The sequence below is a fragment of the Ailuropoda melanoleuca genome, chromosome 14 (assembly GCF_002007445.2).
Source record: "Ailuropoda melanoleuca isolate Jingjing chromosome 14, ASM200744v2, whole genome shotgun sequence".
NCBI classification, from domain to species: domain Eukaryota; kingdom Metazoa; phylum Chordata; class Mammalia; order Carnivora; family Ursidae; genus Ailuropoda; species Ailuropoda melanoleuca.
The window spans coordinates 1452747-1479875 of NC_048231.1; the positions used below are offsets into that span (position 1 = coordinate 1452747).

Sequence of the window (27129 nt, forward strand, 5' to 3'; positions counted from 1 at the left end):
ATAACTGATGCACTTAAACTTTCACCTTGGAATTGTTTATATACAGGTTTTACCTTCTTTTCGGGAATATAAGTTCCGTAAGAACAAAGCCCCTTTGTTTCTTCGAAAGCTCTCAGTGGGATTGCCAGGAGTAGGTGTACCATTAGCTGTCAATAGTATGGATTCACTAGTAACGTTATCTTTTTGTAGTAAATGTGATTTTTAAAATTCTGTTGAATTATGAGGAGTTTTTCATCACTGAAAAATATGAAAAAGATCTCTGACTGAAACAGAGCTTCATAGGTAGGTAGCTATAAAGTGACAGATACCTGTTGGCTGAGGTTAAGGAATGGAGCTTTCTGTTAGGGGTGAATTGTGTACTGCAGAAAGATACGTTGAAGTCCTAACCTCCAGGGCCTGTGAATATGGCCTTATCTGGAAATAGAGTCTTTGCAGATATAATCAAATTAAAATGAGGTCATTATGGTAGACCCTAACCCGATGTGACCAGTATCTTTATAAGGTGCGGGGAATGCCATGTGAGACAGGTACACAGGAAGAACACAGGTAATAAGGCGGAAATGGGAGTTCTGCAGCTGCCAGCCAGGGAACACCAAGGATTGCTGGTGACTCCAGAAACAAGCATAAAACGTTCTGCAAGAGAGCCTTTGAGAGCATGACTCTGCGTACACCTTGATTTCAAGCTTTTAGCCTCCAGAACTGTGAGACAATAAATTTGCATTTTTAAGTCACCCAGTTTCTTGTACTTTGTTAGAGCAGCCCGAGGGAACTGATACATCCTACTTACTTCACCAGTTCAGCATGTATTTATTCAACATCTGCCAGATACTAATTTAGGTGCTTAAGATACGTTAATGAGCAAAGAAAAATCTGCTATTCAAGGGGTGGAGAAAGTGAAGAAACATAGTAAGTTAGAAAATAACTTATGGGAAAAACTGTAGGGTAAAGTAGGTGGTGGGGTAGTCTAATCAGATTGCTGATTACTATAGTGGTTAGGGTTGGACTCATTTATGACTTGAACAAAGAGAAGTTAAGCAATTGTGACTTACATACATACTTGGTAAAAGTTCCTGACACAGAGCTCCTAAAACCCTTGTAATTTCCTGTGTGATGGGGGCATTAAGAGCATCTTACACAGAAATCCTAAATCTCTTGGAATTTCTCGGGTAATAGGAGTATGGTGTTTTTTTTTTTTCTTCTTCAAAAGAGACAATTCTTGATGGGCTCCTGGATCGCTTCACGATGAGGGCTGTTCACCAGAAAGACCCAAGCCACAGTTAGAAGCTTAGAACTTTTTTTTTTTTGTAAAGATTTTGTTTATTTATTTGACAGAGATAGAAACAGCCAGCAAGAGAGGGAACACAAGCAGGGGGAGTGGGAGAGGAAGAAGCAGGCTCATAGCAGAAGAGCCTGATATGGGGCTCGATCCCACAACGCCAGGATCACGCCCTGAGCCAAAGGCAGACACTTAACCGCTGTGCCACCCAGGTGCCCCTGAAGCTTAGAACTTTTGCACATGCACACACACCCTGTCTTCTAGGGAGAGGAGAGGGCTAGGAAACTGAGTTACTGATCATGTCTACCTGATGAAGCCTCCATTAAAAACCTCTAACCTGCAGGGTTCCGCGAGCTCCCAGGATGCTGAACACATCCCAGGCCCTGGGAGGATGATGTGCCAGAAGACGGCATGGAAGGTCTGTGCTTCCCCATACCTTGCCTTGTGCACCTCTTCCATACGGCTGTTCTGAGTTCTATCCATAATAAACCAGGAATAAGTAAACTTTTTCTGAGTTCTGCGAGCCATTCTAGGAAATTATCAACCTGGAGGAGATGATTATGGGAATCCCTGATTTATAGCCAATTGGTCAGAAGTGCAGGAGGCCTGGGACTGCGGTTGCAGACTCACAGAAAATCCACTTCAGACAAATTGGTCACTGTCCAACTGGAAACAGCAAGCATCCTTCTCTTCCTAAATGAGTGACTTTATCAATCTCAGCTTTAACCCTCCTTCAGTCTACTCTCTTTATTAATAGGTTTTATTGAGATCGTAGGATTGCCCTTGCTTTTGAGAACACCCAATCCAGAAGGGGCTCTCACTTTTTAGGGCTCCCCACCCCTGCAAAATTACCCAAGTAAAGCCCAGATCCTACAATAGATTCTTTCTAACACCCTCTTAACAGACAGACACCCCACATCCCTCTATGCGATATGTAATAAACCAAACTTGTTCAACTACAGGTGTGGGTTTTTGGTCTTTTTTGAAGGCGATGGGAGACGAATGGTGAGCGTAGATGACTGCAGAGAAATAGAATGCTAACCGCCTGCGGGAAAATTAGGTCAAAGTTTGTGTTCTGTTTTAAGATAAAGAAATAACAGCATGTTTGTTTGTTGGAGGAACGGAGAGGAAAAAACGGTCGTTTAGTAGGAGGAAAGCGGGTGGATAACATGCGGAGGTACAGGTTCTGGTGCTATGGCTGAGGATGGCTTCGGTGAGGCGCCGGGGTCGTCCCCCTACTGGCGGGGTCCGCGAGCTCCTGGGACGCGCCTTCCGGCGGCGAGCTCTTTCTGATCACTTCAAAGTTCTCGGCGCGGAGGCAAGAAGGCGGAAGTCCTGCCTCCCCAAAATACATAATTGCCTCTCCGAATTTTCACATCTCCGTTCTCTTGTGCTTCTGTGTCAAAGAGCCTCACCTTAACAGAATACTAACCCCCCAATTTCCACCCAGTTGGATGGCTGGATCCCGGGAGTACAGTCCCAGGAACAATGGAAGAACACTTGATGTATGCACCGTCTGCGTAGAGCCGACCACAGAAAGAAACGTTTCTCACGGTATATTTATTTCTCCAGGGGGTATTCCTCGCCCGCCTCCTGCCCCTTTCCTCAGGACGCGCGCTATACTGAGAGGAAAAAGTAATATACACAGGAAAGGAAGACAGCTTTTGCATAGGATCTCTTAGTTCTTGAAAAGCTGCCAAAATTGGGGCTCATAATTTTGTTCAGACAAAAGGAAAAATTGCCCTCTACCAACAACTATGCAAGTATGCACAGTAACACAGAAAACCTGTCTCAACATTAAACTTTTCAGTGTCCTCTGCTTTAAGGCGGTGGTTGAGGACACATCGCGGAAGAGAAACGTTTGCTTTCAAGAGCGCAAGCGTGAGATCTGTTTCGTTTGCAAAATGAAGTCTTTTTTCCATAGATTTGGTTAATGTTGAAATTATTTGCATAAATTTGGTTTAAAGAAGTCTCCTTAGTTATAATGCTTTGGAGAAACCCTAATATATTTAAGGGAAAATAAAAATTATCAAAGGAAAAAAGAAACCATTCGCCCAACGTGGGGCTCGAACCCACGACCCTGGGATTAAGAGTCCCATGCTCTACCGACTGAGCTAGCCGGGCGGTTGAGGACCGCGCCTGTATTTCTCTCCCTTGATGAGTATTCAACTACATTTGAGGTTTTTTTTTCTTTTTCCCCCTTCTACTATTTTTTACTTATAAAAGAATTTTGTAACATTATTAAATAGGCACTTCCAAATTATTTTTAAGAATTTTTTAAAACATTTCTTTAGTTGTTCTTAGATTTAATAATTTTTATTGTGTGTGTATCTCAAGACCACTGAAAACTTACCATATTATTACAGAGTCAATGAATCTTTTCTCTTAAGCGTTTTAAAATATTTACTGCCCAATGTGTTATCTTCTTTACAGAAACACTTATTAAGGCTATCGACTTTCTATCAAAAGGCAAATTGATTCCTACAATTTGGGGGCAACATTTGAAAACAAAATCCAACCTCTATGATGTTAGTTTCACTGAAGAACAGTAGCGCTTAGCTATTTTTCCTTTAATAAGATCTAGCCAAGGAGAGTTAAATTGAGGAAGCGGATTCTGGTTCAGTTAAAATAAGGTCTACTTTCCAGTAACTGCCTGACAACGAAGACAGAACTCTCAGAGGTTATTACCACCCACCTCAAATGACAGAAGTTAAGATGAAAGGATTATAGAGTCACTGACTCCTATGGTGAAGAATATTAATTCTAAGAGGAAAAGAGAGAAGAACTGATTTTGATCAAATTTTGGCAAGCTGAGACAATGGTATAATCTCCTATGGAAATATACATATTCTGAGATACTAGTGAACTTCTTTAGACAAGGAATTCTGCAAATCCTCTGTAATGGAGGCAATCTAAAGCCTAATTGTATATAACAAAGAATAACAAAGAATTCTTAAAGTTCAGTATTTAGAAATTAAACACATTGATCATCACATTTTCTAAGCTACTTAAGTGAAAAAATATTAAGGTATGGCATAAAATAATATTTTACATTTACATTACTCAAGGTATGCCTAGGATTTAAGTAGAATATTTAAAAATTTAAGATTTATTAAAATATTAAAATACAATTAATCATTAACAGTTTTTTCTTGCAATTGCACACTCTGGTTTATTTTTATAAGTTGGCCAAATGTACCTGGGAAATTAATTTGTATTTATTTGTATTTTCAATACATTTATTAAGTACTTACCATATATAAAGCACTGTGTTATGTATTCTGATAGATAGAAATATAAAACAGATTCTGATAACCTTAAAAAGCTTACCGTCCTATAAGAAAGATACCTGCCAATTACATACCAATTTTATATGCACTACTTCCAAAAGTAATTTGGAGTAATTTACAAGGATAGTGTCAAAGTATTTCTTCACAAGATATTTATTAATTACGAAAGGCAAAATAGAAACTTTATGGTGGATAAATCTTAAGTTAACATCATCAGTAATGGAACAAACTGACATCATGTGCCTCCTAATATAATGTTCTAACATGAATGCAAGGTTACTTTTGTGGCATTCCTGCCAAAAATGTATCACCTGAATCCTACCATGAAAAAATATCATACAAACCTAAATGAGGAATATCACATAAATGGTTTGTAGTCTTCAAAAATGTTAGTGCCATGAAACCTAAAGAAATGTAAAGCAACTGTTTTCCAGCTTAAAGGAGGCTAGAGTCATGACAACTGAATGCAACAGGTGATCTTGGATTTTCTTTGGCTATGAAAGGAATTGAGAGAATTGCCAAAATCTAAGTAAAGTGTATAGATTAGAAAATAGTATTGTTAATTTTCTAATTAATTGTATTGTGGATATGTATAAATGTTCTTGTTTGAGGGTAAATATACACTGAAGTATTTAACAGTTTAAAAAAAAGTGCTGATGACCTTCCATTTACAACCAGATTAAAATCCAAACCACTAGATCCGGTCTCACGTCCAGCTTTCTGATTTCACCTCCTGACACCTCCACCACTTAATCACCATGACAGGCCAGACTGACCTGACAGTTCCTGTAACAAGCTTATATTCCCAACAATCAATTTAAATATTAGCCAATCAGAAAGTCATTTCCTAAGTACCAGGCCTAAAGTTCAAACTTACATTGTCTCTTCTCCCTTCTAATTACAAGGTGCAACTATTTTGCCTATTTACTTTTTTTTTTTTTGGTCCATTTCCTCCCATTGAATGTAAACTCCATGAGGGATAGGGTGATGTCTCCTTCACCGTTTTATCAGTAGTGTTCAACACAGTACTTGGGACATATTGGAGCTGAATAAATAATCAGTCTTATCCTTAAGTCTACTAAACAGAGTTATACTCAATAGAAAAGGTACTAATGCTTCTGTAAAATTCTGACCTGAGCTCACACGTGCACTTTAGAGTGAAACTTCCTTTCTTCTTGTGAGAACAGGTGGGTGAAGGGGATACCCTCAAGATATTGGGTTGGAACCAGGACTCCAAGGCTGAGGGGAGACCTCTCCCCTATCACTTTCTCTGGTCTTTGTAGGAGTGTAAGAACATCTCTCCCGTTTGCTTTAAGAAAGAATAAAGTAGCGAAAGAAGGGGATAATATAAAAGGTAAATAATAATTTCTAGGAAATGGAATGGATCACCTCCTCAAACAACTCGATGACTCTGAGTGGCTCGTTGACAGAAACTGAATAGGAAGGAGCCCTGGCTACCCTCCCCTTACCCCAAGTCTTTCGTTTCTGCACAGGCGCATCCCCCGCCACGTTCAATTTCCCCCCTTCCCCCACAATTCTCTGTTCCTCGGGTCGACTTGGAGGAATGAGCCACAGAGGAGAAGGCTATTGGTTGGAAGAGCGGCCAATGAGAGAGCCTGTTACTAGTCTGCGGGCTGTGGTATTGGGGGAGCGCTTGAGGCCTTGAAGTCTTTGGTGTCCGGGAGGTGAATTTCAGCACGATGAGCTCCATCGGGACTGGGGTGAGTTTGCTGTGTCTTGGCGTAATGGACTAATCTACGGAGTAGCGTTGAACGGAACTCGGACAGACCGCGCGGGGTGCGCCGCCGCGGGGTGCGCCGGGACTGCCTTCGGCCAGGTGGGCCGCTTCCAGTTGTCTGGTGACCGGCAGTCTTTCCTGCGCTAATTTGTAGGCCCTCGTTTGCGGTGATCGTGACCTGAAGCTCTTCAGCTCAGGTGTAGCGGGCTTGGCGGCGCAGCAGTGAGATTGGGAGACGCTTTGGATCGCTGAGTCACTTTCTTTCGTGGCTTAGGGAAACCGAAAGTGCAAACTCGTGGGGCCTGAGATAGCGTGTGAAGGATTTGGGCGACAGTTAGCTTTCTGAGAACCACTGAGCCAAGGCGGCTTGAGATTCCGAGGTCTGAGACGGAGCTTTCATGGACCGTCTTTGCAGGTCCCGGGGTGCTGCTGACTCACTGGGCCTTCCCCATCTTGCCTTCGAGTGTACGGACCGTCCGCTTCGTAGGAGTCCCTGGAACCCCTGTCGGGGCAGAGCTAATAGAAAAATTGTCTGAAAAGTGAAATCTGAAGAGTCCTTTACATTTTTCTTTTGTCCCGGTTTTTCCTGTACAAATTACTTAACGTCACTACCGTAAACATTTAAATCATTAGCTAGAGACTTAACCTCATCTGTTAATAGACTCCAGGTTTGGAGTTGGACTTGTTAACTTACTCAGTTTACTACTTTCCTGTGTTAACCGTACGGTACATATGCACTCTTTTGCTTATTCCTTTTATGTATTTTACCATATAGAAAATCTAGTTTTTGTTTAGAAGTATTTATTGGTTGTGTGCCCTAGAGGCATTGAATAATGGGTTTCTAAATTCATTCATCCACTTTATTTTTTTATTATTATTTTTAAAGATTTTATTTACTTATTTGACAGAGACAGCCCGCGAGAGAGGGAACACAAGCAGGGGGAGTGGGAGAGGAAGAAGCAGGCTCATAGCGGAGGAGCCGGATGTGGGGCTCGATCCCACAACGCCGGGATCACGCCCTGAGCCGAAGGCAGACGCTTAACCGCTGTGCCATCCAGGCGCCCCTATCAATCCACTTTAAACAAGATTTTGATACTCAGCATTAAGCCCAGATATTGGTTTGGTTTTCCGAGTTTGATAATAGGCAATTTATGTTTTGAATGTTTAATTCATTTGGTTATGAGATGTTAAGGTTATGTCATAATATTTTAAAATTAGTAGATGGTCAGTTATGCATATTGTAGCAAATTGATTTTGCAACTATATTAATATAACCTTCAGTTAATAGTGTTTCTTTCTGAAAACCCTTTAAAAGTACTTGATAAATATAAACAGGTGAGGTATTTTGGTATTACAGTAGTAGAATTAAGAATCTTCATTTAGTAAATCAGGAAATTGAGACTCAGGAAGCACCACTGTTGAAGGCATATCTTTGGTCTTCACTTTTCCCAAGAACTCCAGGTATGAAGACCTGCCTACTTGACATTTCTCTCCATTTGGTTGTTTTTTTTTTTTTTTTAAGATTTTATATTTATTTATTGAGAGAGAGTGAGAGAGCACAAGCAGGGGCAGAGGTGAGGGAGAAACAGACTCCCCGCTGAGCAGGGAGCCCAACGTGGGGCTCTGTCCCAGGACCCCGGGATCATGACTTGAGCAGAAGGCAGATGCTTAAGGAACTGAGCCACCCAGACACCCCTCCACTTGATTGTTTAATAGGCATTTCAAACTACATGTCCAAAGTAGACCTCTGGGTTTTCCCCTCCCTTTGCCATTTTGCATCTCCTAGAGTTTTCAGCGCAGTGAATGGTCCAGTTCTAATTGCTCAAGTGAAAAAGGTCAATGGTTCACATTTAATTTCTTTACTCCTAAGGTGTTTGTTTGTTTTTAACTCTATTCTCAAAACTATTGTCTTTTATCTCTTTTCCTGGTCTAAACCACCACATTGAGATACTTGATTTCTGCTTCCATCCCTGTTCCCTCTACAGCTCATTTTCTAGATGAAGTTTAAAAAAAATTAGATTGTATCACCCCCTCGACTCCCTCCTCCATCCCTGCTTAAACCCCAATGACTTGCAGTTGCATTTAGAAAAAGATATAAACTTCCTACTTTAGCCTAGGAGACTCAAAGTAGTTTGGTCTTTACATGCCTCTGATATGATTTACTCTTCTCTCTACCACTTAGTGCTCAAGACACAGCGGCCTATTTCTTTTCCCTCATTGTGCTAGGCTTATTTCTACCCTACATATCCTAAATGGCTAGTTACTTGTTTAGGCCTAGCCCAGCCTAAGTGATTAAACATAACTGCTCTAGCAAGGCCTTCCGTGATCAGATAGTCTGTACTAGGCTCTCAGACTGTCACTTCACCTGTCTTATTTTCATCATAATCCTTTTTCTGGTTTACTGCTGTATTTCCAGCTACTAGATTTCTGCCTGGACTCATTTGAAAATGAAAGACTTCAAGAATGAGTGTTCTTTATATTCCCTTATAGTGACTACAAGTAGTAGATGCTTATTAAATGTTTGAATGTTATATATTTTTTTCTAAGGTCCTTCAGTTTGTTAGTGCTACAGCAATGATTTAACATGTTCTGACTCTGGTTCAGTTTCTGCCATACCATACTACAGGTGTACCTTGTTCTATTGTACTTTACTAGATACTGCATTTTTTATTTTTATTTTTTTTTATTTTTACAATTTGAAGGTTTGTAGCACCTGTGCATCAAGCAAGTCTGTTGGTGCCATTTTTCCAAAAACATTTGTTCACCTTGTGTCTGTGTCACATTTTGGTAATTCTCAACAATATTTCAAATTTTTTCATTATTATTAAGTTTGTTATGGTGATTTGTGATTGATGATTACCACTCACCGAAAGCTCAGATGATGGTTAAGCATTTTTTTAGCAAGAAAAGTATTTTTTAAATTAAGGTATGTACATTGTTTTTTGTTTTTGTTTTTAGTCATAATGCTACTGCATACCGAGTAGACTGCAGTATAGTGTAAACATAACTTTAGGGGCACCTGGGTGGCTCAGTTGGTTAAACGCCCAACTCCTTTTTTTTTTGAAGCTTTTATTTATTTATCAGAGAGCACAAACCAGGGGAGTGGCAGGCAGAGGGAGAAGCAGGCTTCCGGTGAGCAAGGAGCCCGATGTGGGACTCGATCCCAGGACGCTGGGATCTTGACCCTAGCTGAAGGCAGATGCTTAACCAGCTGAGCCACCCAGGTGTCCCTTAAGCGTCCACCTCCTGATTTTGCTTCAGATCATGATCTCAGGGTCCTTGTCAGGCTATGTATTGAGTGTGGAGCCCGCTTGAGATCTCCCCCCCCTACGCTTTCTTTCTCTCTCAAAAACAAACAAAAAACCCCCCAAACATAACTTTAATATGCACTGGGAATCAAGAAAACTCATTTTATTCACTTTATTGTGGTGGTCTGGAACCCAGAATATCTCCATTTATACAAAAATGAACTTTGTGTTCTGTGTGAAAAAAATTCTGACTTTACCTAAGATTTCTGTCTATTGCTTTTCTTGTTTAGATTTTAAAGTTATCTCTGCACGCAGTGTGGGGCTTGAATTTACAACCCCAAGATCAAGAGTTGCATGCTCTACTGACTAAGACAGCCAGGCACTTGTCTATGGCTTTTCAATAGCAGAAATCTAAAGCAGCTTCTCTCTTAGCTGCTGTTGCTGCTCTGACATGCTTCCTTTTCCTCTTCAAAGCAACATCTTTTGAGATTTAACACACATATATTTCTTCCTTCTTTCTGCTGCCTTCCTGCTGTAATCTCTACACCCAAAGGTAGGGCTCGAACTCACAAGCCTGAGACCAAGAGCCACATGCTCTACCAACTGAGCTATCCAGGCACCCCTTAACACGCATTTCTGATGTGTAAGCCATTTAGAAAGAAAGATGGTGAGGTTATTACTGCCAAAGATACATAATTTAAGCTCATTGTTGCCTTTTTCCTCCTAGTATGACCTGTCAGCATCTACATTCTCTCCTGATGGAAGAGTTTTTCAAGTTGAATATGCTATGAAGGCTGTGGAAAATAGTAGGTAAGAAACATTGTTTTACTTGGAATGTAGCATGTTTTAACCAGGTATTAAATATCTCCTTTTCTATATTTTTGGTAATTAGACTTGTGTTTGGAGCCCGACACAGGGCTAGATCCAGGACCCCGAGATCATGACCCGAGCTGAAACCAAGAATGGGACCTCAACCTACTGAACCCCCTAGGCGCCTCTGACTACCTTTTGTATTAAGCATAGGAAGGAACTACTAAAACAAATAATCAATGACATATAAGTGAATACTTAAAAGCACTTTATTAAAGTATATATACCATGAGCATAACTATTTTATCAGAGTATGCCCCTAGTAGGTAATATACACAAGAAAAAAAGGGAAAGGTTAAATTACAAATTATAATTTTCCCCGTTAGCTTCATTGAGGAGACCAGGTATGAAAGGAGGATTGTGCAATGTAACAATGAGGGCTAGATTGTTTGGAACAAAAATTATACAAAATTTTGATCTCAGGACCCCCTTTTACTTGTTAAAAAAAAGAAAAACACCAAAACCCAAAACATTGAGGACTTCAAAGAGCATCTATTTATTAGGCTTTAGTTCCATCAATATTTACCATGACCAGTGAACTTTTGTTTATGCATGATATTGGATCTGGCAATATTTATCATATTAGAAGTTAAAACTGAGAAAATAAAAAAATTTAATTGATTTAAATAATCATAGTTGCATGTTAATGTAAGTAATAATTTAAATTAACATTAATTAAACTAATATTAATAACATTGTTAATGAAAAGTATCTTTTCTGCAATATAAAACAAATGTAGTGAGAAGACTGGCATTGTTTTACATTTTTGTAAATCTCAGTAGTTAATTGAAGCCTAGTGTAAGACATTCTCATATCTCCTTCAGTATGTTGTTACTTTGGTTGAAGCCTGTGAAGCAAATCAGGCTTTATACAGATAAGTAGTTGGAAAAGTGAGGCATATTTTAATAGCCTTTTCAGATAATTATGGATGTTATTTTTTGATGCTATACCAAAATGGACAATGGTAGTTTTTTAAAGGCTAGTTGCAGGGGCACCTGGGTGGCACAGCGGTTGGGCGTCTGCCTTCTGCTCAGGGCGTGATCCCAGCGTTATGGGATCGAGCCCCACATCGGGCTCCTCCGGTAGGAGCCTGCTTCTTCCTCTTCCACTCCCCCTGCTTGTGTTCCCTCTCTCACTGGCTGTCTCTATCTCTGTGGAATAAATAAATAAAATCTTTTAAAAAAAATAAATAAATAAAAGCTAGTTGCAGTGTGGCATCTGAAAACTTAATGAACTTTTTATAGTTTTACATTAAAATCTGTTGGACTGCCTTGCACTTCAGATGTTTTACCCGTGCATGTAAGTTGGTCATTGGGAAAATATTGGTTCACTGTGCTATAACAGATCTTCCAAATTTGATATTTTTCATCTATATATTGAAATAATTGGAAAGATCACGCTTGTTAATACCACCACTGATCTGATTATAAAAATTTGTAAGTTTTGGAAAACAGACAAGCTCACGGTGATGAATATGCTTCCTAAAATTCCAATTTATGCTTGAAAACTTGAGTCTTATCACAGGCAACAAAATACTGTCCATTTTTCTTGAAGTTGACAGGCTTATTTTGTTCATTTTGGGGGGGGAAGTCTGCCATATCAAGTTATTTACATATCAACTGTAAATAATTGTAGTTTGTCTGACATTGTTTGATGGTAAACACAGGTATTCCATGAAAAGTTCACAACTCAAACAGTTTTACCAGTACTTTTTCCTTTAGGCAACTGTATTTTGATGTTTGAATACCTTCCATTTCATTATGATAATAATAAAAAGACAGGTACTCAAGGGTTGTCATCTAATAAAATTATTGCTTTTTTTAAACATTAAAACAGCTTTTAGGGGTGCCTGGGTGGCTCAGTCCTTAAGCGTCTGCCTTTGGCTCAGGGCGTGATCCCAGGGTTCTGGGATAGAGCCCCGCATCGGGCTCCCTGCTCCCCTGGGAGCCTGCTCCTTTCCTCTTCCACTCCCCTGCTTGTGTTCCCTCTCTCGCTGGCTGTCTCTCTGTCAAATAAATAAAATCTTTAAAAAAAAAAAAAACAGCTTTTAAAATAGCTTTTTAAAATAGCTTAACCGCTATGCCACTCAGGCGCCCCAAGATCCATTTTGTTTTAAGCAGTTGTACAAAATGTGTATTATGTTCTTTTATATGCTTATAAGGAGTGGTCGTTGCAGAAAAAGCAAATTAGCAAAAGAATTCTAAGCTTTCTACCTAGATTAGTCACTGTTGATGTTTTAATTTTGTATATAACCTGTCTTTTCTATGCATTTTATGTACCATTTTTAATGAACATGAATAAATCAACATTTGTTATAATATGGATAACATATGCCAGACACTCTGCCATTTTGTACGTATTTTGTTGGCATCTCTTCTTGCTTACGTATTATCTTTTTATGTCATGATGTGCTAGATTTTTTTTGGTCACCTGGTGTTTATTTATATGGACCTAATTTATCACATTTTAGGTTGTCCTCTTTCTAGTTTTCAGATATATTTGTTTTAAAGTACTAGCATGCTGTAAAAAACTAAATGTAACCTATTTTTGTTTTTTTTTAAGCTTAATTTCTTTTATTTTCAGTTAAAAAAAATTGATTTTCTTCTACTTGTTCCAGTACAGCTATTGGAATCAGATGTAAAGATGGCGTTGTCTTTGGGGTAGAAAAGTTAGTCCTTTCTAAACTTTATGAAGAAGGTTCCAACAAACGACTTTTTAATGTTGATCGGCATGTTGGAATGGTAGGTCACATTTAAAAAATGTTCCATTTTGCCTTGTCCAATTTCTTGTGAAGTAACTGTTTAGAATATATTAAAATGTGATTGTAAGAACCCGTTTAATACTTCATCGAGGCAGAAACAGATTAGAGAGCAGCCATAGAAGTAATCCAGAGAGTTACTGGCTTGTGAACAGCTATCTAAGAAAGGTAGTGTTCTTATAACCTGATTGGAGACATGTATGAAAAATCAAATTGCCTTTAGAAAAGGGAGGAGGGGCGATGGGTGGGAAGTATGTGTAGAAAAGAGATCTTGGCAGTGTAGGTAAGGGGTATACTTGAGAGGCATAGAATCTTTAGCTTTTCATGTCTTTTGTGGGGATCACTGTCATATTGAAGATGTTATCAGATAAAGAATACCTTTTTTAACAAGGGGAGCACCAAGAAAGGATGTTTAATAAAAGGAAAAGTGAACATATCCTTTTTTAATAGCATCATGGACATCACTGTATTTATTTTATGCAGCTGGTGTCTTGAGTGACTGCTTTGCATAATTGCAAGTGAAGCCATAAATACATTACTGGTATATACTGAAGTCATTCTATATAGATGTCACACTTTGTTCAGTCAGAGGAATAAGCAAAACAAGGAGTGATTCTAACCCTGTTTACTGGAAAGGCAAGGAAGAAAAGAAAACGTGTGCTAGGACCACTTTACATTAATTATCTTGTTTAAGTCTGACATCCCAGTGAAAGTAATATTAATCCTATTTTTACACATAAGAAAACAGACGGAGGGGCGCCTGGGTGGCGCAGTCGTTAAGCGTCTGCCTTCGGCTCAGGGCGTGATCCCAACGTTCTGGGATCGAGCCCCATATCAGGCTCCTCTGCTATGAGCCTGCTTCTTCCTCTCCCACTCCCCCTGCTTGTGTTCCTCTCTCGCTGGCTGTCTCTCTATGTCAAATTAATAAAATCTTTAAAAAAAAAAAGAACAAAAGAACACAGACGGACTCACAGCTGGTAAAGAAATAAAATGGGATTCAGACTTGGGTCTGCATGTTATTTCAGAGTCCATTCTGCGGGGTGAGATCTTATAGGACCCACTCATTCTGCTGTTATCTTTGATATTTCTAAATGAGATATGTTACACACAAAAAAGACCAATAAAATATAAGCAATAAAGTATAAAGCTGTAGATAATTTTTCTTTTTGCTTTTTCAGTGATTTTTTCTGAACATATTTTCTCTCCTGAACAAATTTATTATTGCCAGTGATACTGATATGGCTTTTCTTCTGTCATTTTTTTTTTTTAGATTTTTTTTTTTAATTTATTCGACAGAGAGAGAGACAGCCAGCGAGAGAGGGAACACAAGCAGGGGGAGTGGGAGAGGAAGAAGCAGGCTCATAGCAGAAGAGCCTGATGTGGGGCTCGATCCCAAAACGCCAGGATCACGCCCTGAGCTGAAGGCAGAGGCTTAACCGCTGTGCCACCCAGGCGCCCCTCTTCTGTCATTTTGGACCGATATATTTATTTTTAAAATTTGACTAGAGTTGACACACAATGTGAAACTGGTATGTTTTGATGAAACTTGCCAGACTGTAACCCAGCTGATAGGAGGGAACTAGTGAATTATGCATTCTTTCACTTAGTAAAACAAAACAAACTTTAGATAGGTATATTTTGAAAAAAATCATGTATGCTTAAAGGTACTTTAGTGATGGGAAGACTTTGTCTTAGAACTTTAAAATTTGTTCCATTTGTTATTTTAAAGCCAGGAAACTGATGGCATTCCTTATAGCTGGAATGGCAAAACATCACATGTTGAGGAGGGTTGGAGATAATGAAGGGTTAATATTCTGTCTCCACAGTTGTCTTCTTCAAGTGGTTTGAAAATTATTGGACTTCACAGTAAGCTTTCTCCAAAGCAATAGAAGATTCTTTAAATGAAACTTACCAGCTGCGTAACTTTGGGGAAGTTGTTCTAAACACAACTGCCTCACCTGCAAAACAGGACCTACCTCCTAACAGTTGTTAAAGGTTAAAAATCACGTAAAATGCTTAGCATGTAATAAGTGCTATGTTTTAGAAATTTTCATCACTACTACTATTAATAGGTAGCAGTAGAAAAAGGGCTGTTATTCTGATCTCACTTACTTCCAAATTTTATAAATCTCCTAAGATGGTGGTTCCTGGACTTTCTTGGTTCCCAGTACTAAGTGTTTCAGTGATTTTTTTTTTTCCATGGCTTCCCTACTCCAAAAGAAGTACCCAGTGGTTCCGATTATGCATTTAGGTCCAAACAACTTACTGTTTATGTACTAAAAACTTAGTAGCTATAAGAGAAAAAAAATACACATACAGTTAAAGTATTTTTATTTTTAAACAATCACAATTACTAACGTGCACTGCACTTCCTAAACTTTGGAATCAGATTACGTGTGCGCCCCCATTTCCTGTTCCACAGGGATTTTTGTATGGTACTTACTTATCACAACAACCCAGGTGCTCAACAATATGATGGCATTAAAAGGAATACTGAATGATCTAATGTTGAAACTGAACTACTTCAGCTGTATCCCCCAAATTCCAAATGTTGCATAATTGAGTTCACTACAGTGCCCTAGCATCTCTCAGCACATGGTTTGGTAACTGCAGTTTTAAGCTACCAGTCTTGGAAGATGTGTGGTTTGTCATGTTTTGGTTTGTCATTGAAGTTTAATAGTCAATAAGCTGAAAAAGATTTGAGGTTGTGCCTCTTAGACCAAAACTTTAAGTAATTTGAACACAGAACTGCTCTATTTTTTTTTAAAAGATTTTATTTATTTGACAGAGATAGAGACAGCCAGCGAGAGAGGGAACACAAGCAGGGGGAGTGGGAGAGGAAGAAGCAGGCTCATAGCGGAGGAGCCTGATGTGGGGCTTGATCCCATAACGCCGGGATCACGCCCTGAGCTGAAGGCAGACGCTTAACCGCTGTGCCACCCAGGCGCCCCCAGAACTGCTTTAAATAGAGATCAATCCTGATCAAGACTAGTAGTATTCTGGTTGTTGCTTATTTATAGTGAACTGGTAAATTGGGAGACATAGAAGATTAATTATAGAAATATTCCTTTTGAATGTCATTATTCAACAAACAGTGAAGTCACACTTGGTAAATTTCTGAATTGTAATTCCATACTTTTATTTTGATCCCACCCAATCAAAATGCCAGAATGCCTTGTAAAGAGCTTTAAGCCAAATTATTTCTAAATGTGATGCTTGTTAAAATATTGAGTAAGCCTACAGTAATTACACACTTTGCTTGATTTGTGATAGGAATGTATTTATCTACTAAATTGGTACTTCCTTTCTTTCAGGCAGTAGCGGGTTTGTTGGCAGATGCTCGTTCTTTAGCAGACATTGCAAGAGAAGAAGCTTCCAACTTTAGATCTAATTTTGGCTATAACATTCCATTAAAAGTAAGTTGATAATATGTTGAGGAGCCTTTTGAACAGTCATAGAAATTTGCTGATAAGCTCTTCTGTTTCTCCCTCTCATAGCATCTTGCAGACAGAGTGGCCATGTATGTACATGCATACACACTCTACAGTGCTGTTCGACCTTTTGGCTGCAGGTATGAAATTTTGTGGGATATTCAGTCAGATCTGTACTGTTTTCCCCGGTATCTTAGCCTTTTATACTCTTAGAGGTATGAGCTATGACCAAAAAGTATTAGGGCAATGATTAAATAAAACTGTATATCAAAACAAAACTTTGAATAGTGAAAAAGACTACAAATTTGAAGTGGTAATAAAACACTGAACTCCTAGTAATAACTTTAATCTGATTATAATACATTCTCTGGAGGAAGGTGGTCAAAAGGTATAAAGGTCCTAAGATAAGTGCTAGAGATGTAATGTACAGTATGATGACTGTAGTTAACACTGCTGTGTGATATATGGGAAGGTTGTTGAATACATTCTAAGAATTTTCTTCACAAGGAAGAAAGGTTTTTTCTCTTTTTATTGTATCTCTTTTTATTGTTACTAAACCTCTTGTAACCATTTCACAACACATGTAAATCAAACTGTCATGCTGTACACTGTACAGTGATGCATGTAAATTATTTCTCAATAAAACTAGAAAAAAATTCTCTGGTGTCAGACCCCAGCATTCTCAGGAAACAAAAAACTGATTTTAAATATATTTTCTTTTGACATTATAGGTAGCCAACTAAAGGGACACTTCAGTTTCTCATTAATTTCCATTGGCTATACTTACTTAAAGCAGTTAGGTGCAATGCTCTTAATTGGGAGTTTTTTTAGCAGTCCATAGTGAATCCACACAGAATTGCATTTCATATAGTTCTCCTTAGTTTCCTATTTCTGTTGTTAAGATGAAGTGCGGGTATTTTTGTGGGGGAAAGCGGAGATTCAATTGCATCAGGACTTGGAATACATGTAAATATTTAAATAGGGCTCAGAGACCTGTCATCACTCTAGATTTTCCTAAAAAGACATGTTTAGTTTTAACTTTAAAGAAAGAAAGTCCTGTTTGATTGAAGTAGAACATTTACTAACATCTGATTGCTTGCCACTGTTAAAGGGCTGTAGAAAGTTTATTAGCTATAGTCCTGCCTTTCAGTTGTTCATAATCAGTCATATTTAAATTACTGAGGACAGAGGTTAGAGAAAACCTGAGTTTTATTCTACCACCAATAAGTTAGGCCTTTGGACATTTTTTATATTAGTTGTTCTTAAGGTTCTCACGTAAATTACATTGAAACATTTTGCTTTCAGACTTCATAGAATACCTTTCAACTTTTTAAAATCTTTGAACACTTTGAATCATCATTTCTCTATTTCTAAGGGAATAAGAATAGTGGAGAACTTTTTCAGTAAATAATGAACATATACTATGACTTAGTCACAGATATGTGTAAGAGGGCAGGACACAAAGGTGAGTAAGTTTTCACTGATACAGTTTTATAGGTGATAGGATATACACAGACTGTAGTGGGCCCAGCACCAGTTAGGGAATGGCTGCTTTCTTGGAGAGATGGCAAGGAAAAGAATGTGAGATGTAGGTGAAATGGTAAGAGTATTTCATGCAAAGGGACTGCTAAGAAACTACATGGGCATTTCAGGTAATGCAGAGGTAGTCAGGTATTCTTGGTGTGTAGGAGGGATACTGAAGATGTAGGAAGGGGCAAGATCATACAGAAGTCTGTGTTCTGTACGAAGGAAACGTGGAAAGGTTTTAAAATTATAACCAGTTATATATTCTGAAAGATAAGTTTCATTAATATGGACGGAAATGATTGTATGGGTGAGAACTGGACAGTTGGTGTTACGGTAGTCTGTACATGAACTGATACATAAGATGAGGCTGGTTTCTTTTCTACTTCTGGGGTAAACTAAACGACAATTTCAGAAAATCACTAATTCGTATGATTGTTTAACAGCCTAATTTTAATTTGTTGAGCATATAAAAATACATTAAAAGCAGTTTGGATTATTGTAGAAAAATAACTGGAGGAATATTGGGGAATAGCCAAGAAAGAATGACGGGGTGTAACAAGAGCTTGAGGCAGACTGAATGTATTCCTGTTAGTTTTGTTATCTTGGCTTTTTCATGTGTATGCCTTTACCTGTTGGGCCTTCTCATTAGTTTTTCATCAGTCATCACTCCTTTGTCTACACTGCTGTCTTCCCAGAAAAGTTATATCAGCAAGTTTAATACTAAACAAAGCCATACCAATTTTCAACAATTTCAAGTGTATACTAATTTTTATTGAAATTACTTCATCACAGTGTTTATTATGAGCTATATGTATCAGTTTATCTTAGAAAATATAATTGTGTGTTTACTGAATTTTTAATATTTTCATGGTATTAAGAACCGTGGTTTAAATTATTAATTTACTTTCATGCAGTTTCATGTTAGGGTCTTACAGTGTGAATGATGGTGCACAGCTCTACATGATTGACCCATCAGGAGTTTCATATGTGAGTAATTCTGAATCATGAATTTCTATTTCTAGTTTAATGGTATCTCATTAGCATGTAAACCATATATATGGATTACATGAAGTTTCTTTAAAATTAATTCAAGGAAAGTAACAATTTTTTGTGGATATGAGGCAGAGGAAAGATTTATCACTTTTAGTATGTTTACAGATAGTGAACATCAAAATTGCAATATGTGGTATTTCCTTTATTGTGATAAACATTAAGTGTCTTAAAACTAAAAACCTTCCCTTTAAAAAAAGGATTTTAAATGGGATTTCTTGCATCTTTACTTACCTTATCTCTTCTGAGATATTTATGGTTTTTACTAATTACAAAAAAGACTTTATATTTTGTCATTAAACACAAGTATAAATGGGAATCCTTTCATTTAAAAAATTTTCAGTATAATAAAAAATGGTTTAGAGTATTTAGCTGAGCAATTATCTCAATTTCTTTTTGACATAATGCTAAAAATTTTTCCATTCCTAACCTCAAAAACATCTCTAGTTCATGAAGTATATATATGACGTTAATTTGTTTTTCTTGTATAGCACCTCTATTAAAAATAATCCATGTTATTCTAGAATTTTTTTTTGAGCCCCCTGGTGTTCATTAGACATGTGTTTGTATTTCTCCATACTTAATTTTGAAAGTCATTTAACATCGTTTTGTTAACCTTTAAATCGACAGTCACAGCCACTAATGATTTTGGGATAGTGTATCAATTTAATTGAATAATATCTGTATTTTTTGGTGTGTGTTCTTTTTAAATAGGGTTATTGGGGTTGTGCCATTGGCAAAGCCAGACAAGCTGCAAAGACAGAAATAGAAAAACTTCAGGTAATACATACTTAATGCTTGTGTTTTCCTGTAACATTATCCTCATGTAGTGAAGTTTTATCACCACAAGTGAAACCTTTTAGTTTAAGGATACACAGAGTGTGGTTTGCTGTTTTGAGCAGAGCTTTCTGAATATGAGAGACTGATTAAGAAAGCTGGTCACGCGCGCGCGTGAGTGCGTGTGTGTGTATACTCGGTCTGCTTGAAGATTCTCTTCCTCTGCCCTTCCCCCCACTCCTGTGCTCTCATGCTGTCTCTCAAAAAAATAAATCTAGAGAAAAAATGTGCTTTTTCAAGTTTGCTTAAAGTTACCTTTATTATAAAATTCACTCACCATAGAACTTAACCTATAAGGGGAAAAATAGGAAGAGATAGGTATTCTTTTTTTCCACTTCACCCCCAAATTAACATGAAAAAATTTAAACATCAGAAAAGATAACAGCACAACTATGTCCATCTAGATTGAACAGTTATTTTTCAGTGTTTTATCCATTTGTTTTTTCCTGAACTATTTGAAACAATTACAATGACACTATCTCTAAATGCTTCAGAGTTCAGCTCTGTAGAATATCATTATCACATCTAAGATATAATCAAATATTTAGTCTATAATCAAACTGCCTCAGTATTCTCTCAAGTGTCATTTTGTAACTTTTTCAAACTGTGATATAATTAAGGCTCACACTTTGAATTTCAATTATATCTCTTCTATTTTAAGTCTTACCCTAAAAAGGGGGTGGGGCACCTGGGTGGCTCAGTTGGTTAAGCATCTGCCCTCAGCTCAGGTCATGATCCCAGGGTCCTGGGACTGAGCAAGTCATGCATGGGGCTCCCTGCTCGGCAGGGAGTCTCCTCCCCTTTGCCCCCCCCACTCACGTTCTCCCTCCTACTCTCTCTCAAAAATAAATAAGTCTTACCCTTCTCCCAGTACCAATTTTTTTTTTAGGGGGAGGGAGGGGCAGAGGGGGAGTGAATCTCAAGCAGGCTCCACAGAGTACAAAGCCCGATGCAGGGCTCGATTTCACAACTTGAGATCACAACCTGAGCTGAAATCAAGAGTTGGACCTGAGCCACCAGGCACTCTATAGCAGTAATTTTTTAAGCCCATGCCCATTGCTTTTGTAATTAGTTCCACATACTGTGTGTGTGTACTTCCTATCAAGACTGGTATTCTTAAATTCAGTATCATGGTTTTGATATTATGTCTGAGACTTATGTTAAAAGCATGGGTTATTGACAAATCTGAGAAAACAATCTGAAAATAGTTATATAAGTATAAAGGTCTTCTTTTGACTCATGACTCAATATTTTCTATAGATGAAAGAAATGACCTGTCGTGATGTTGTTAAAGAAGTTGCAAAAATGTAAGTTGGAATTTTTATTATCATTGACAAAAATATTTCATTTGACCTTACCTTATACATTAATTCTAAAGGTCTGTTTTGTTTTAAAATAACTTCATGCCTAATTTTTAGAATGTCAATTTAACATTCTAAAAAGTCTCATTAAGGGGACTATCCATATTCCAAGTGATAGTGAATGGAATATGAAGTTTTGACAAACTAAAACTATTTAGGTGAAAGAATTCAAGAGTCGGAGGATATAGTGTGGACCTCTAGGGGCTTCATTTGATAGCTCCTACTCTCTCAAATCTCAGAAGTCCCAGTAATAGGAATTTGGTTTACAAACTTTATTTTTGGTTTACAGCTAGTTATTTCTACACATGAACCATGAAGCTGGGTTCTTTATATTATCTGTCTTTTTTAGGCGGTAAGATACGTTAGTCATAAATGCTTTTCTGAGAAGATAAGAGCAGTATTTCAATACATTTAGAAACAGCTTTAAGAAAGTCTGAAGTGGTTCATATTACCAGGTACATATAGTAGAATGTATATGTGACTACAATAAGTAACAACTAAGTCCATAAACCTGAGTGGAATGCTTCAAAATTCATGATTCTTCCAGATCAAAGAATGTAGGCACGTGGTATTTCAAAAAAATCCAATAAAATGCTAGTTTTGCAGGTAGCTTTTCAGGTTTAAAAGTAATCAACATATTATACTATTCCACATTAGAACTAACATCAACATGGTCTAGTCAGCAGTTTGTGCAAATGTCTCAGGTTTTACAGTTAGTACAACTGAGAAAAATAAAAGTCCTAGAGGCTCCGTATATATTTAAGTGGTACCCGTAATCTCTTCTAAACTGCTAGTTGTAGTAAAATATTGAAGTGTTCTATGATTTTGTCTTAATTGTCACCACTCGACACTGCCACATTATCTTCTTCCCTCCCCCTTTTACCAAGAGACCCCCTCTCCTCTTGTGGTTGTGAAGCAACAGAACCCACTTTATGATTGTCAGTTAATCACATGAGGAGCTCTGGGAATTACCTTACAGTAGAACCACTTGGAAGATAAAGAATCCTCACCCAATTGTACAACAGATTATTATTGTTATTATTTTATATAAAAGAGGGAGGGGCAGAGGGACAGAGTATCCCAGGCAAGGCTCCACACCCAGTGCAGAGCACAAGTTGGGGCTCAGTCTCACAACCCTGATATCGTGACCTGAGTGGAAATCAAGTCGGATGCTCAACCAACTGAGCTACCCAGGTGCCCTGTACAACAGTTTAAATGTGATAAACTCCATTTCTTTCAATTGAGAAGTGCTTCTGGAAATCAGCCCTTACTACACCTTTTTATGTTTAGGTATAACAGCATAAACTAATTAGTTCATGTAGGGAAAGCCATCCCCTTACCATTTAATAAAATGAGCACTATGTATCTTTTACTTAGTCTAGAAAATTAAGATGCTTTCTCATACTATAGCAAGGCTTTAAAAATATCCTCCAAAGTAAAGTGTGTGAAGATGCTGGAAAAGGTAAAATAAGAAAGCTGTGCTCTGATACTTTTACTAAATTTAATGTTGTGTGACAGTGCCTCCTTGTTTATTGCAATTTGCCATGTATTACAGTTTGAAAGCCAGGTTAAGGGGCATATAGTTCTTATAAAATGGATAAGGGGTTTAAAAAGACCCTGCCAAGGAGCTTCAGATTGAATAGACCAGTAATAATTGCAAACTAATAAATTTGTTTTAAAAATCATCATTTAATGAAAGGAATAAACAAATATCCTGAAAAGGCACAGTTGTAATAATGGCCTTTTCTCTTTTGAATCTGTACTCTTTTTCAGGTATCTTTTTGAGTTGTGGGTCTACAATGTAACAGTACCAAACAACTTGGGTTGTAAACACTCCTTTGTAGTATTTAATTTTATATCCATCCTTGTGTGATTTACTGTCTTTTCTTTTTAAAGATTTATTTAATTTAGAAACAGAGTGAGAGGGAGAGCACGGGTAGAGGCAAAGGGAGAGAATCTCAAGCGGGGTCCCGGCACTGAGTATGGAGCCCATCTATCCTATGACCCTGACGATTAGGACCTAACCCAAAATCAAAAGTCTGGTGCTCAACTTACTGAGCCACCCAGCCTATTGTCTTTTCTAGAAGTGTTCATACAGACTAATGTAAATATTTGTATTAGGGATGGGTGTTCTAATTTGTGCTGACTGGGTGCATGTTTATAGATGACCAAGTAAATGTTAATTTTCTCGTTTGTGTTCTAGAATTTACATAGTACATGATGAAGTTAAGGATAAAGCTTTTGAACTAGAGCTCAGCTGGGTTGGTGAAAGTAAGTTATTTTTGTACATTTATTTGCTCTGAGTCATCTGTACGAAACCTAATTTAAAATTGGGGGCCTTTCCCTCCTCTTTTATCTTAAAAATAATTTGGTAATGACATACATATATTAAAGTATGTAAATAACAGATGAACTGATGAAGTATCATAATATGGATATACTCATGTAACCACTGTGCTCTCTCTAGTCAACAAATAGACTAGTTCCCCAGATAACCCCTTAAAGCCTCTTTGAATTTATAGTTCTCTACCTTCTCCCTAAAGTCAACAAATAGACTAGTTCCCCAGATAACCCCTTAAAGCCTCTTTGAATTTATAGTTCTCTACCTTCTCCCTAAAGGTAACCACTACCTTGAATTCTAACTCATAGTTTTGCCTGTTGTTCACTTTTATGTAAGTGAATTACCCAGTGTGTATTCTTTTATCCCTGATTTCTTTACTTCAGCGTTGTGTAAATCGTGTGTTGTGTACAGTATTTGTTCATTTGCCTTGCTGTGTATAATCTGTTGTCCAGATATCACACAATCTGTTCATTTCCTCTTTTGCTGCTGGTTAGCTGGGCTCTTTCCAGTGGGCTTTTTAAAAAAAAACTATAATGAATAGTACAGCTGTGGATGTCTTGTGTAATAATTTTTATACACCTATGTAGCATTTCGGTTGAAAATATACGTAAGGGTGGAATTGCTGAATCATGAAACATATGTAAGTTCAAGTGCAATAGGTAGTGCCAAAGTGTGTTCTACCACTTAGTGCCTTTCTATTACAAAGAAAGCCGGAACAAATTTACAAGGTAGTATTTTTGAAGGGGAAGTTCTGCTTAATTGACTAATGTTATGAATGGTTTACTTTTTTGACATTCATTTTCTGAGAAATCATCAATTTTTTTCTTACTTGCAATGGTAACTATGGATGGGGCTACAAGGCTAGCTTTTTAAGAATTAATCATGCTGCACGTTAATAAATGCTCAATTTATCATAGCATCAGGATAAATCACTGTATAATTTATGTTTCCGTAAGAGCTAAATTTGGACAGATTTAATCTTACGTGGAGAAAACACAAAAAAGAGGAGTTCAGAGCATCTGGTATTACTTAGTACAATTTTTAATATTAGATGGGTTATACCTATGGATTGGGTAGATTATATTGGAAAAGAGTTGCAACACAGTCCTCATTTCTAATTCATTTAAATATATGGCTTAATTTTCAGTAACTAAAGGAAGACATGAAATTGTTCCAAAAGATATAAGGGAAGAGGCAGAGAAATATGCTAAGGTAAGCTGCAGCATGTAAAAAACTCCCTAAAGGTATGAAAGTAAGCGCTGAATAATAAAGGAACTTGGTTGATTTCTATTAAACAACACTTAAGAGTTGAACTGAACTAAGGTTAGAAATTTTGTAGGTTATCCTCAGTGGGGATAGGGTTGCCCTGGTTCCAAAAATTTTGTATGTGAAAATGGTAAGGGTTTTCCAGGGCATTTAATGCTTTCATACTGTGTGTTCTATCAAGAATATAGTCAGCTGATTGTTTGTTAGAACAAGATACACTTAATTATCCTTTTCTTTGTTTGGGTATGTTATTCTAAGTGTTATCTTCAGTTGTAAAGATTTTTCAGTTACAAGTACTTAATGAGATTCAGGTTGTTATAACAGTATTAAAAATAGATTTTAAACACTATCTTTCTCTTAACAGGAATCATTGAAGGAAGAAGATGAATCAGATGATGATAATATGTAACATTTACTTCAGCATCTATTTTAAATTTCTAATACAGTCCCGTGTAATTCTTTAGCCCCGTGGATTATTACCTACCCACTGACCAATTTTCATTAAATTTTTGTCTTGTAACGATTGAAGTTGGCGGGAATAATTGAGTACATATTTGCTTGGTATTAAAATGAAGGTTTATGCTTATTGAAAAATTCCTTAAGATACTGCAAAAAGCAGCTTTGGAATCATTAATTAATTCAAAGCTCCATTCATTATTCAGCTAGACTCTAAAGATCATTTATCCCTGGGTTTTGTGCAGTAAGTCCCTACCAACTCAGTAGGTATTACTTGATGCCATTACCCAGTTTTGTATTTAGTGAAATCAGCCACTGTTAATTTTTAAGTGTGACACACAAAAAAGATGTTTTAGGTTGGAGAGTGAAGAATTTTTCCTCTCTTTATTTGTGGAGAGGAGTGGATTTAAGGATCCACAAGTTCTGTATTTTGTCACTTAAAAAATTTCCTCATCTGTAAAGTTCAATTAAAATACCCATATTTTATATTAAACAAGAAGTTAGAATATAATCAGTACTGGGGCCTACAAGAACTGTCATAACCTGAACAGTAGTACTCAGAGAAGGAAGAAATCGTCTGTAACGCAGGCCAACTATGGGCAGGTATACACACCCTTTACCTGGCTCATGCCAGAATCACTCAAACTGTGCTTTCCTAAGAAGGTAATCTCTACTCACTGAGTTTGGCAGCAGGATACTGCTGGACTTTGAACATCTGTGAAGTTTAAATAGCAAATCATTATACATGAATAGCTAACTATTATACAAACAACTCAAAACTATTATCTCATTATCATGGCTTTTATGTAAAATTACATGCTACATTTTACAACTTACACATTTAACTAAGAATGGCAAACACCTAAACAATATTAAATTGGATATATCTATACACCTAATCAATAAGCTGACTATGCCTAAGCCAATCTAATGGCCATTCTATACATTTCCAAAATATGAATGGCACATAAATATTCTACTGTGGTGTGAGTATATCTGTTTTTAAATTCACATCAGTATAGGGGCACCTGGTTGGCTCAGGTGGTAGAGCATTTGACTCTTGATCTCCGGGTTGTGAGTTCAAACCCCAAGTTGGGCATACCTTACTACAAACAAACAAACAAACAAACAAACAAAATCACAATAATATAGTTTATAACCCTTTAAAAGAATAGACACTGATTCTAAAGAAACCTAAATTTGAGCAGCTAAGCCACCTAAAACTACAGATGCCATAACATTAGATAAATCTGAAATTGTATAACCAGATACATGTGGTTCTTCAGCTATTATGAAGCAGTTGACTTTTATACATATTCTATGTAGGATTAATAAACTAGGCTCACTAGTGGGGGCACTTTGTAACTGCACTGTAGAAATACAANGGCGGGGGGGGGGGGGGGGTGGAGCTGGTACATTTTACTTTGATAAGACTACAGGGACACCTGGGTGGTTCAGTCAGTCAAACATCTATCTGCCTTAGGCTCAGGTCGTGATCCCAGCGTCCTAGGATTGAGTCCAGCACTGGGCTCCTTGTTCAGCGGGGAGCCTGCTTCTCCCTCTCCTCCCTGCTCATGCTCTCTCTTGCTAACTCTCTGTTCCTCAAATAAGTAAATAAAATCTTAAAAAAAAAAAATCCAGTACCTTATTACTGTAAACCTTCTTGATATTGGTACCTAA

The 27129-nt window shown here is 37.5% G+C and overlaps 1 protein-coding gene, 1 long non-coding RNA gene and 1 other non-coding gene across 6 annotated transcripts in view; 1 reads left to right on the forward strand and 2 right to left on the reverse strand.

Moving 5' to 3' along the window:
* Positions 1-3327: 3327 nt before the first annotated feature.
* On the reverse strand, positions 3328-3400 carry TRNAK-CUU. The gene has a single exon. It is a non-coding gene; the product is annotated as a tRNA-Lys (tRNA).
* Positions 3401-3576: 176 nt separating this feature from the next.
* Positions 3577-27129, reverse strand: part of LOC109489678 — a 39979-nt gene continuing 16426 nt past the window's right edge. The window contains exons 4-5 of one of the 4 annotated variants that reach the window (XR_004620087.1): positions 27094-27125; positions 3577-6820 (exon numbers count right to left, since the gene is read on the reverse strand). This is a non-coding gene — a long non-coding RNA (uncharacterized LOC109489678). Of the gene's footprint in view, positions 6821-15366; positions 27126-27129 lie in introns of those variants that run through there. The other 3 variants (XR_004620088.1, XR_004620090.1, XR_004620086.1) reach the window with 3 other exon arrangements.
* Positions 6149-25521, forward strand: PSMA3 (proteasome 20S subunit alpha 3). The gene is made up of 11 exons (XM_002913013.4): positions 6149-6287; positions 10280-10362; positions 13040-13163; positions 16495-16596; positions 16678-16751; positions 19053-19125; positions 19903-19968; positions 21286-21332; positions 23590-23657; positions 24875-24939; positions 25358-25521. The coding sequence occupies exons 1-11, from the start codon at positions 6267-6269 to the stop codon at positions 25400-25402; spliced, it is 768 nt and encodes a 255-aa protein (XP_002913059.1). The 5' UTR covers positions 6149-6266; the 3' UTR covers positions 25403-25521.

Bases quoted from the DNA above. Each gene is read 5' to 3' on its own strand.
- PSMA3 (XM_002913013.4), top strand. From the start codon at position 6,267: ATGAGCTCCATCGGGACTGGG. The intron at 16,597-16,677 runs GTAAGTTGATAA...TCCCTCTCATAG, and splicing joins GCTATAACATTCCATTAAAA to CATCTTGCAGACAGAGTGGC. The intron at 19,969-21,285 runs GTAATACATACT...TATTTTCTATAG, and splicing joins CAGAAATAGAAAAACTTCAG to ATGAAAGAAATGACCTGTCG.